A 12,300-nucleotide genomic window follows, 5' to 3' on the forward strand; every position below is an offset into this window, starting at 1 on the left:
GTAGTGGAGGCACCGTAATGCAATTAACCCCATCCTTAGCTCCACTGAGTGGCCAGTCACCCACCCGACCCCACCTTGCAGCAAGTCTCGCCGCACCATGCTCTAATTTGGAGCTGCCATCCGCTTGGTCGATAAGACCATGTTGGCATGCGTCGACGGCAAGCCACCTACCCAGTGCAGCTCGTGTTAATTCCTTACACCTCTAGCTTCGCCTCCACCTGCTAAGCACCCTGTGCACCCTTAACAAATCACTACCACCGCCTAGCCTCCCCTGACGCAGCCTTGCCATCGTAGTGCGCCGTCGCACCGCCCCGTGCGCACGTAGCCAGCTCAGCTCGGGCCATCTCCGGTCGAACCACCACCTTGATTGGTTCTGTGGTGAGTTGCTTGAGCTCACTGGCTAGCCCTATTTCTCTGACATTGTTGTGACTCACAGGAACACCGCTACCGTGGTTGCAGGATCTCCGCCACCGTGGTTCGGTCTCGCTGTAGTGTCCTAGCTCACGCTTTCTTCGCCCAGCGCTTCGTGTTCACTCCTAGGTAAGTGTCGGCCCTGTAGTTAGGGCGGGGAAGGGCTGTGCTTGCCGTAACCACCGGTGCTAGCGCCGCCATGCTAGTGCGCGCACGGGTGCCTGAGGGACTTGGCCGTGGTAAAGAAGGAAAAGGGGAGGGTCATATTCGTAAGATAGCTGACTAAAGAAATAGTAATGTGGACCTTGGTTAGATTCGGTAGGAGAAGGAGGACGTTTTAGCAAACGTTCTGGCGCACGCGGGCCTTCCCGTCGTGGGCCGTCATCGCTCTGCGTGGGCCACGGCTCTGCGTGGGCCACACCGGTGGTGCACGGGCGTGCGCATGCGTCGCACAGTTGTGGGCCACGCCACGAGTTTGGGCCGCGCGGTAGAATATGGTTTCCAATTTCTAGTAAAGTTATAAATGTTTATTCAATTAAGTTTTGAGCTGAACTTTGATAAATTGTAGTAAATCTTATAGATGTCCAAAAATAGTGAAACAAAATTTGTTAGGTTCACAAAAATGTTATCTATCTATTGTTGTAGTTAGTTTACAGTTAGCTATGAGAATGATAGATTCATAAATTCAATTTGGAAAGCTTAGTATTATTTAGCTTAATATTTGTAGGAATTCTTGTGGCAAATTGGTGATAGCTTTAGCTATGAAATTTTTACAGTAGGCTCATTAAATTATTATGTACTTGCTATAAATTTTGTAGCCCTAGAGTAAGTTGATAAATAGAGTAGCTATTACACTTATTTTTATCATATATAGAGTAAATCAGTATTAGGAGTAAGAATACCTTTAGTTGCTAAGATAAAATATGTCATGCTCCATACTTGTTAGTGGTAATAGTAGGTAACCTAGCACCTTAGTGGTAGAGCTCGCTTAGTAGCTTGATAGATGAATTTCTATTTTAAGAGTTATTGTTGCTGTATTACCAAGTGTTGCATCATCATTTCATGCATGTAGATCACGAGTTGGTAGAGTTTGTGCCCGTGGACGAACAGGAGTACAAAGAGGTCATTGAGGAGTATGAGGAGGAGATCCTTATGTAGGAGGGAGCCTCAGAGCCTTTTGGTGCTGACTTTGTTGACCCACCACCCGCCCAAGGCAAGCCCCGGTGCATAACCCCTATTTTTAATGAGCACTAAATATATATATGATGTGCATTTATGTTATGGGTATTTTATGGAAACCACATGCATAATTATATCTACCTATGAGTCCTACTAGTATAGGTCAAGTAGCTGCTATGCTCAGGATTTCGGTAGCGTGAGTAACCTGCCGTTACTCACAATAGGTGATAATTATGATGACTCATGAGAAAATGGTGGAAAGGAAAATGGTGACCGAGCAAGGATATGGTTTGGGTACTGGTGGGTGTAAGGGGTTGTGTCGTGCGTCCAACAGGGCATATCTCGGTTATACTTTTTTCCTATTTGTGTCGGTTAAGGACCGGTCATTGCAATGGATGCTAGGCAAGTCATAGATCTATTATCCCGAGCACATACTTAGGTATGGGCATAGGGAAGACTCATTGCTCTCTTGTCTTGGATTCGGCTCTTTTTGGATCAACTGATTGAGGTGGGGATGGTGGAGGTCCTTGCACCGCACTGAGTCCGGGACTCAGGAGTGGGGGCTTGGAGTCTAAGTTTGGATAGGGACCTGGACACCCAGGACATGAGGGTGACGGGTTAGTCCTTCTTGTGCCTAGGGTATAAGCGGGGTGTGTGTTTTTGGGGTACCTAGCTAGGGACATTGATTCGCGAATCGCCGCTGAGTCGGTACGGCTTGTCTTAACTCTAGCATCGTAGTAAGAACTAAAAGATGGAAGGTGATGAAATGGAACTGATTGCTCAACTCTTGCTTGAAAGTAGAACAGGTGCTTACATATAATGGCTAGATAATAAACTAATATGGCTATTAATAATGACATCAATAAGGACTCACTATTAGTATTGCTTTCTGCAAAAAGGAAACCAGCAAACCATAAAGCTTATCATATTTCTTGGAATCAGGAAATTATTCCCACTAGTCGGATAAGTCTTGCGAGTGCATTGCGTACTCAGGGTTTATTTAATCATGTTGCGGGTAATACTTGAGAAGTATCATTATGTGAAGGATTCTTCAGGTGGGCACAGACGGATCCTCGTTCTTAATTGCTAGATGTTTATTTTTAATTCCGCTGTTTAATATTCCACACTTTGACATTTGGAAATATAATAATGAATTTCTATAAACTCTAGATGTATGAAATGCATTAAGTATTGTAACTCGTTCTCATTATTGGATCCTTAGGGGAAAATGTGGATCTTTCGGGTTCTCCCTTTAGGTGTGCCCGATGGACACCGCTCGCTGTAGCTTGCTTTTGGGGTGCTTAGTGTCTGGTGGAAAACGAGCGCCCCCGTAAGTGTGTTATTTCGAGCGGTTCTGCCACACCCACTGCCTGTAGGCCACCCTGCTACGCCTGCCGCACACCCCGCCGTACACCACGTCTCGTGACACGGCCGTCCCCACCACACCCACCACCCCGCCGCGACCTACCCGTCCTCGTCCTCTGATGACCCCGACAGCCTGCTCATGTCGCCGGTGACCCCATCCGGCAGTCGACCCCTCTTCGTCCATGAGATGGCCCCTCCCCGCCAGCTGCCCTATCCCTGTTGCCGGCCGAGGGCCATCGCTGCCGCTGACCCTCAAAGTGCCGAGGGCAGTGGCCCTTAGAAAGGGATGAGGGGAGGGGCTGGTGTCCGGCTGCAAGGTCGCAACACCCGCCATGGCCGACAAGTTTAGCTAGTGCTTTTCGCCTCCAACGTCGCCTACTCTGTTTGTTGCATTCGTCGGAAAGGTAAAATTTGTGAATGTAGGAACTTAGTTAGCTTGAATTGTAGCTTTAGTCTGATTATTTGGTACTTACTAGTAAATGTGATGACATTGGTAGTTATTGCCTTAGTGAATGTAGATACATACATACAAAGATACGTAGGTACATAGATATAGTTAGATAGGTAGTTGTATATTTAGTTATTTAGGTAGGATTTACCTATTTAGTTACTAGATTGTATCTATATACTTAGTTATTAACCTATTTAGTTACTAGATTGTATCTAGGCTCTCTAGTGTCCTTTGATGTAGGCTTTTCAGTGATTCTGAGTAGACTTTTCAAGAACATTTAGAACACAATACAACGGCTAGCAAACCTGCCTCTGCTTATATATAAGCGTTCCAGGATGCATTGCTAATCAAAAGCAAAACCAAACTAGTATTCAGTTTCATTAGAGTAGAAATGTCTGGAGGGTCATCTAGAGGAAAGGGTTTCGGGAGTGGGAGAGGAAAGGGGGAACAAAGGGAACTCCCATTGTGTGGGTGGGATCTCTTGGGCCTGATTTCTTTGAGGAACCAGTGTATCAGTTTCCCCCCCGAGAGCAAGAGTGATTTCACTAAGGAGTGCCCTCTTAGAGGATATAATAACTAGAAGGAAGATTGGCAAAAATACATGCATGGTGAGGACTGCATAGTGCAGATGTTCACTGAGGGGATCGATGGAGGTTGTCGCTTCTTCAAATGCCCACGAGCATGGGTAAATGCTATTACATTTCGTTTGTTAAATATGTTTCTCGAATATTCTTACAACTCATAGGACATACTTATTGTAGTCTTCCAAGTCTGAAAAGAAAACTATGGGTTCGCTAGGTGGGTCGATCCTTGACCAATTTATCTACATCAGCAGTACATCTACTACCTATAGGACCGTATCTTCGATCTAGAAAGGGAAGTTAGCAGTGGTTATAAGGAAGACGACGTCAACAACAATAATGCAGGTTCACAGGAGGCACTCTGCAATGATCCATATTACACCTACCCTAATCATAAGAACAAGGGGACTCCGCCGTCACCCCCGCCACCACCACCAATAACAATGGGAGGCTACTGTGGAGAAGGTGCAACACAATTTGCTATGTGGCCATACTATTAGGACGACCCTATCTTATTCACATGGCACATCAATGTGTTTGTTGTTTGGTTTAATTATCTCAGGCATGTTAGGTTCAGTCGAAGGAACTATGTACCCTTATTTGGTATATGTTCTCACATGCCATTTCGTGTGCTTGTTGTTCACTTCAATTACCTAAGGCATGTTAGATTTAGTTCAGAACCTCTATACCCTAGTTTGGTATATGTTCTCACATGCCATTTCATGTGTTGTGCATGTTGAATTATATAATGCCCTGCTTCGTTAGGTTTTATTTGCAGTACGTGATCTCATTTCACTACATCCGCAATATTAAATTAAATATTATGACCACAAATAATAAAAACAACAACATAACAAAAAGTCCAATACTATAACACATTAAACAACATAATAATACTAGAAGTACATGCCGATAAACTAAATAACGTAGTACATGACCTAAGTATGCTCATACTTAAAATGCATTACATAACAACATAATGAAAAGTTCAATAGTAGATAACATTGTTCATGAATAAACCATAAAACTAGCAAGTCATGGAGACTACTGAGTGCAACGAGGCCACTTTCCCTTCCTCGGGACATCAGGATTCTCCTCCATCACTGCTTTCGCTCGGCGTGCACGCTCAAGCTTCTTCTCCCTCTCCTCCCTGTACGCAGCAACATGTCTCATTTCCTCCTTTTCCTTGTACTCCTTTTCTGCAGCCTCCTCTCCGCGTCTCTTCTTCATCATCTCCCTGTCCTCTGCCTCCCATCGCAACAGTTTCTGCATCCATTCCTTGTTTTCAAGCTTGATCTTAGTGTCGATCCACTGCTCAAAATCACAGAGTGGTGAAGGGGTCTGCAACAAATGCAATTGTTATAAAACAAAAAAATCATGTAAGATTTCATATGACAAAATAATTATTACACAACATCAATTCCTCACCATCTTGTTAATGCGGTGCTGGCGAAGTGTAGGCTCAAAGGCAAAATTAGAACACATCCAATACCTCTGCCTATACGTGTCCTCTTTATCGGACTTGGCTACCTTACAAGGATCGCCGCAAAAGCACATGGGCACTGAAACACTACTAGGCAGAGGCAATGGGTCAAAAGCATTTTCGATCATCCGGCCATAACTACAATTTAACCAATTTCGTTCTAAGAACCGAAAGCAATTAATATTAAACCCTAAACCTAGGGTTTCTCATTTGATCCACAATAATGAACCCATAATATAACAACATGCGCTGAGGTTACCTTGGTTTGCTACTTTTTCCACGCCTTGGGATCTTACGGTTGTATAATACAAATATTAAAAACTGCATGAAACCCTAAGTAATGACGATTCTTAGGTTGAAAAATTTGACTAATATATACCGAATCGATGCAAAAAAAACTAGGAGGAGAGCGAGGATACCTTGCTCTCGAAGATCTACGGATCAAATCAAAGTTTTCAAGGTTCAATATGCCGATTCGTGAGGTAGGGCGAAGTGGGGAGAGAAAAAAACCCGAGAGGAAGAAGAAAGAAGAGGAAGAAGCTTCAGCCAGGAAGGTTGGGCGGCGGGTTAAAACACCACATCGGCGCCGGGGTCATTGGTGCCAAGCCTGGCGCCATAGATCTTGGCGTCAAGCTCGGCGCCAATGACCTCGGCGCCGAGGTGGCTGCCATGTGACCGCCACGTCTGCGTCGACGCCGACGTGGCCGAGGAAGCTCGGCGCCGAGATGTGTAATCTCGGAGTCAATTACTACGGCGCCGAGCTAATGGTCCAGATTTTGAAAGCATACCTCCAGAGACATTTATGAAAATCTTTTAAAAAAAGGGCTAAAAAACAAAAAAAATTCGGTCATTCCTACCAGGCTACCATTACATTTGCCTACCCTAAAGGCCTAAACAGCGACGTGGTCTGTTGCTCATGGTAACCATGGTCCCAGAATTGAAAAAAAAATGGTATCATATTATGCATTTTAGATGCTGCATAAACATGTTCAGGTCGTGTCTAGTTGTATTGGCAACGGATGCAATAACCTTGTGAATCCGGTTTGTAGTTTGTTTTTTAATCTCTGCATCCTTTTTTTAGAAGGACTTCTTCCTTACTCCTTACAGTAGCAGAAACGAGCAGGCCGGACGTTTTGATTAGGCTGTTTATCTGGGCCTCCAGTCTGAGGGTGCGCAGGCTAACGGGCGGCCCATTTGGGTGTCAACACGCTCAAACGCAGCAAATATCTCTTGTCGTCCGGGTCCCCTCATCAAAACCCCATCCAATTCCAAACCCCCTCTTGTCGCCATTTCACCACCGCTTCCGCCTCTCCCGTCGCGGCCAGCCAGCCGCCTCTTACCTCGCCACCCATGGCCACCGCAGCGCGCGCCCTCGTCGCCGCACGCCCGGCGCGGCCGCTCCTCCCGTCACGGCGCCTCCCGTCCTCCTCTTCCATCCGTCCCCCGCGGCAACGTGGCGGCGTTGGGTCCGTCCGCTGCATGGCGCGGCGGCCGGATTCCTCATATTCCCCGCTGCGGTCGGGTCAGGGCGGTGACCGTGCGCCGACAGAGATGGCCCCGCTGTTCCCTGGCTGCGACTACGAGCACTGGCTCATCGTCATGGACAAGCCCGGCGGCGAGGGCGCCACCAAGCAGCAAATGATCGATTGCTACATCCAGACCCTTGCCCAGGTGGTAGGGAGGTAATTGTTACTCCTCATTCAATCAAGTATGTCCATAGGTTTGGATGTATCGCGGGGATGAGAAATAATCTTGGATAATTCGCTGTATGTTGTTGCAGCGAGGAGGAGGCTAAGAAGAAGATATACAACGTATCCTGCGAGCGCTATTTTGGATTCGGGTGTGAAATTGATGAAGAGACCTCAAACAAACTCGAAGGTGACTTGTTTGGTTCCTTGTTCAAGAGTCAAGACATGCAATGTGATGTCATCTTTTGTTTCAATTAATGTATTTTGCGTTGCGCTATAATGTTGATATAGTCGCCTAGTGTGATAACATGGAAAATTAAGATTTATGTTTGTGTTGAAGCCTTAGTTATGTTCAACTATTACAATGTTGCGGTCTATTTGTGATTGTGTCCGTGACACATTACTTGTTTGAGCTTAGGTACTATGTTATTGTGTTCATTGAGCAATTTTATCATGAAAAGTGACGTGTTGACATCTACTACTAGAAACATGCTATGCTTATTCTTTCTTCAGTGACCGTTTGCAGATATCGTGCTATGCGTGTGCTTGTTTCTATAAGCATTAACAGATATAAATCTTCTGAACTTTCAGTACACTACATGTATCACTAGTTGCACTAACTGCGGTTTGTGTTTTGGATAAAACAGGCCTTCCAGGGGTTCTATTTGTGCTTCCTGACTCTTATGTTGATGTTGAGAACAAGGATTATGGTGGTAAGTTTATTACCTAAGTGGCTAAGTGTCCTGTAGCTTTATGTTGAGTGTGGTTCATTTCGTTTTTTGAGGACTATTTCGTGCTGCTGTTAATAGATCCTTGAATTTTCACTGCCCTGGTAGAAAACCTCACTTTCAGCTGTATGGTTCACAGTTGCCTATTATTGTTTCCCAGTAATCTGTTGTCTTGCTAGTTTGTCATAGTTCTACTTCCTGGATTCCTTCTATAGTAGTTTTTAATCTAGCAATCATATTATTGCTGCACTGCACGTTCCTCTAACATAACTCATAAGTGAAGAAATGTTGTTCGAAAGAGATGTAAAGCAGTGTGAAGTTGAGTTTGGTTCATTTTGTTTTTTGAGGACTATTTCATGCTGCCTATTAATAGATCCTTGAATTGTCACTGCCCTGGAAGAAACGCTCACTTTGTGCTGTATGGTTCCCAGTTGCCTAGTATTGTTTCCCAACAATCTTTGTCTTTAGTTTGCCATAGTTCTACTTACTGGATTCCTTCTATAGTAGTTTTATATCTATCAATCATATTATTGCTGCGTTGCACGTTCCTCTGAAATAAGTGAAGAATTGTTTGAAAGAGATGTAAAGCAGTGTGAAACTGCTAATAACATTAGTTTTTTTTGTCATTCAATGCTAAATGGTTAGTTAAAAAATTGACATTTGCTGTTATTATTTTTGTTTAGCTTGCCGTATGGCATGAAATTTCACTTTTATTGGATGCCTCACATTTCATTTGTTATATTCATGGACTACAATTCATTGCTTTTCTGTCGAATGCCTTGTCTCTTCCCAATTTATCAAGTGTGTTGACTGACTGGTGTCGTTTACATTTCAATCCTTTCCAAGTTCAGTCTGTCATTAAATTTCTTTCATTCGTAATCATCTTAATATGAACATATCTTAGGTTTTCATGAAGTTATCTTTCTTTGCAGCTGAGTTATTTGTGAACGGTGAAATCGTTCAGCGATCGCCAGAAAGGCAGAGAAGGGTGGAGCCAGTGCCTCAGAGAGCTCAAGATCGACCCCGGTACAGTGATCGGACCCGCTATGTGAAGCGGAGGGAGAACCAGTCTTACCAGCGATGATGTTGCTGTTTCTGGAGATGGAAAATGCCACGGTTTCCACAAGTTGCCTAAATGTGATGCTGGAGATGTAGCAGCAACCCCCCACTACACATGAGAATGGCATCCGTTGTGTTTGCTGCGCTTTTTAAGCTTTACATGCTTATGCATTTGGGCTTGTACCTCTTGTTGATATGAACGATGTATCCTTTTAACTTCGCATGATAATTTAAAGTCGTTTTTAGTCAGAAATTAATCAATTATTGATGATTATCAGATGATATACTGCATGATCATCTCGGAAGGGGCCCGTCCGTTGGGCCGTTCGCGTTCCCCTCTCACAAACTGCTTCAGTGCTCCAACCCGTTATTGTTGCAGGTGACATGACGCCACATTGCCACTGACAGTCATATACTCATAATATGCATGCCGTCACTATCACATTCTCGTAGAGATAACGGTATGCAGGCAATGCAGCCCGCGATATGCAACGTGTGGCGCGGACAGGTGATCCACGATTCGCCGCCTTATCCTCGCGAGCTACTGCCGCACCAGCCTGCGAGCCTCCATTGAAAGCGCTCAACCAGCCAAGCGAGCGTCAGAGGCGAGCAGAGAAATGGCGGGAGCGAACTTCCTCTCCACCGCGCCGCTTGTCGCCCACGGCGTCGCTGCCAGCTCTTCCATTTGGACTCCGACGCGGAGGTACCCGCACGTACGTACGCCCCCTGAGCTTACTGTTTGGCCTGTGTAGATTCCATTTCAGCCCCGACGGAATCGCGTGATCTTTGGTTTGCCTGCGCAGATTCGAGTGTGCTGCCGGGCTGACGCTGAGGGCTCGGAGGCTGCTGCTCATAAAGAGCGTCTGCAATTCCGTCGGAGACATTTCATTGGCACCTGCATCGGGACCGCCATTGGTTTGGTACGTGGTAATGCTACCATTTTTTACAAAAGATCAATGCCCTTGTGCATTGGTGCCACAGAAGTAAACAAATGTAGCATGATGGTAGAGCATCAAGTTGTTATACCGTTTTCAGAGGAATAGCCTTTTGTTTCAGAGGTGATAAGCTGAACTTTGTTTATTTATGTCTTGGGTTAGGAAATGATCGACGGCTCTACGAGATTCTCTGGAGTGGCTACTGCAGCTGATCTCATAGAGCGTAGACAACGGTCTGAGTTCCAATGTAGGTCATCTCACATTGTTACTTCCATTGCCCCCCCTTGAATGCTGTGTTTCATTCTCACCATTGAAATTGAAGTCTTTTGACTCTTGTTTGCAGCAAAAATCAAAGACACCCTCTACGTAGCCATAAAGGTGAGACACACACTTCAGTTCATTGTACTCAGTGTTTTTCTTTCACCTATCTATCACTTCTGTTGCTGAAACAGTTAACCTGATAATCTTTTGAAGGCCAAGCCAGAGCTCGTTCCATCTTTGTTGACCTTGGCATTGAATGATGCCATCACATATGACAAGGTCTGGTCTCTGAATGGCTTTATATCATTAGCATTTGGGTCCCTCTGTTGGTTTAGAGAGTTGGTTCGATTCTTCTGCAGGCCACAAAAACTGGAGGTGCAAATGGGTCTATCAGGCTAGGTAGCATTTTCTTTTTCCTTTTCTCTTCTTCAGTTCTTCAGTTTGTTTTTTGTTTTGAGAGAAGAAAATGCTCAGCTGAAGATAATCTAACAAGTAACAAGTTTCTCGACCTTGATGATCCGTTACGTTGCTCCACCATTTAATACTTAATTTTTCAAATAAAGCCCAGAAACAAGCAGACCTGAAAACAGTGGGCTCTCTGCTGCATTGGATTTGTTGACTGAAGCCAAAAAAGAGATAGATTCCTTTTCCAAGGGAGGTCCCATTTCATTTGCAGATCTGATCCAGTTTGCAGGTTCGATAATTTCCAGTGCAGTTTTACTACCATTATGAAACCTGTTGATCTTTACCGGCAAGCTCTTCCGTACATGGGCTAGTTTTAAATTAAGAATTTTGTTTTTTTCTTGAAACAGCACAATCAGCACTGAAGAGATCGTTTCTTGACGCTGCCATTGCCAAATGTGGTGGAAATGAAGAGAAGGGAAGAACCCTATACTCTGCATATGGTTCAAATGGGCAGGTATGCACTGTGTGCCATATCGCTCCTTATGCCACATGATGCTGCATGTGTTCAGTATATACTCTGCACAAGCTGCTCCTAATTTAACGTGTTAAATTATTTTTATCTCTACGTTTGTTTTGATTATTTGCCACCACAGTGGGGTCTGTTCGAAAAAACATTCGGGAGAGCAGACACAGAAGAAGCAGATCCAGAGGGAAGAGTGCCTGAGTGGAGCAAAGCTTCTGTGCAGGAGATGAAGGATAGGTTCGTCGCTGTTGGGTTGGGTCCTCGCCAGGTCACTACCACCTCTTTATTAGATTGCTGCAATAAACTGTCTTAACTGATCTCATTATTGCCATGAGAGATAGCAAAAACCATGAACCAGTCTCACGTTTAACAGAAGATGGCTCCTTTTGCAGCTTGCTGTTATGTCAGCGTTCCTTGGACCTGACCAGGCTGCTACCGAGGAACGACTGATAGCTGATCCAGATTGCCGTCCATGGGTAGAGAAGTACCAGCGGAGCCGCGAGACTGTCTCCCGGACTGACTATGAAGTAAGATCAATTGATCAATGTGCTGGCAGTGCACAGTTATTCTGACTTGTGCTGCCTATTTGTTCTGTATGGCAGGTAGACCTGATAACCACACTCACAAAACTGAGCTCCCTTGGCCAGAAGATAAACTATGAAGCCTACACATACCCTAAGCAAAAGATTGACCTGGGCAAATTGAAACTGTAAGAGATGCTTGCCGGGCACCTGCATCAGTCATATCCAGGATTCAGGAGCTCATGATATGGTAGGCTCTGGCTGCTAAAGAGTGATTTGATTCGGCACTGACGCTCATGTATTGGCTACTCATCAGCTGTCAGACATTCTTCCCACGGCAATTAGGATGGTCCCTGTACATGGTTAAATTGGTTCTCCGATTTTGTTTTGCGTGAGCCAAACGCTTGTGAGAAGTGCGGTGTTGTGTAAATCCCTTTACGTACGTGAGACGATTGAAGAATTAATAGAAACAAAGTGCAAGTGATATGACTGAACTCATGTTTCTGATCAGAAGCAGGACAGCAGGCATCAGGCGCCCTTCCGCCTGCGGCCTGCCGCTCATGGCTCGGCATTTTCACGTCAGCACGGCTGCCTACGATGATGGACAATTGGACATCGTGTAAAATGATCCGCACGACCTCCTGATCAGTCGTTGGCATAATATGCCCATCACAAACAAACGCATTGACCGGCCTCAGACTCAGAGGTCA

General features: G+C 45.0%; 2 protein-coding genes across 2 annotated transcripts; both read left to right on the forward strand.

Annotated features, from left to right (window-relative positions):
* Positions 1–6,711: 6,711 nt before the first annotated feature.
* On the forward strand, positions 6,712–9,202 carry LOC136491374 (multiple organellar RNA editing factor 2, chloroplastic-like). The gene is made up of 4 exons (XM_066487650.1): positions 6,712–7,152; positions 7,251–7,348; positions 7,806–7,871; positions 8,819–9,202. The coding sequence occupies exons 1-4, from the start codon at positions 6,821–6,823 to the stop codon at positions 8,968–8,970; spliced, it is 648 nt and encodes a 215-aa protein (XP_066343747.1). The 5' UTR covers positions 6,712–6,820; the 3' UTR covers positions 8,971–9,202.
* A 250-nt stretch (positions 9,203–9,452) lies between these two features.
* On the forward strand, positions 9,453–12,084 carry LOC136491373 (thylakoid lumenal 29 kDa protein, chloroplastic-like). Its single transcript, XM_066487649.1, has 11 exons — positions 9,453–9,658; positions 9,749–9,865; positions 10,043–10,127; positions 10,224–10,258; positions 10,355–10,420; positions 10,501–10,540; positions 10,710–10,835; positions 10,954–11,060; positions 11,200–11,337; positions 11,462–11,596; positions 11,672–12,084. The coding sequence occupies exons 1-11, from the start codon at positions 9,563–9,565 to the stop codon at positions 11,780–11,782; spliced, it is 1,056 nt and encodes a 351-aa protein (XP_066343746.1). The 5' UTR covers positions 9,453–9,562; the 3' UTR covers positions 11,783–12,084.
* Positions 12,085–12,300: the final 216 nt, after the last annotated feature.

Source organism: Miscanthus floridulus, chromosome 11 (assembly GCF_019320115.1).
Source record: "Miscanthus floridulus cultivar M001 chromosome 11, ASM1932011v1, whole genome shotgun sequence".
NCBI lineage: Eukaryota > Viridiplantae > Streptophyta > Magnoliopsida > Poales > Poaceae > Miscanthus > Miscanthus floridulus.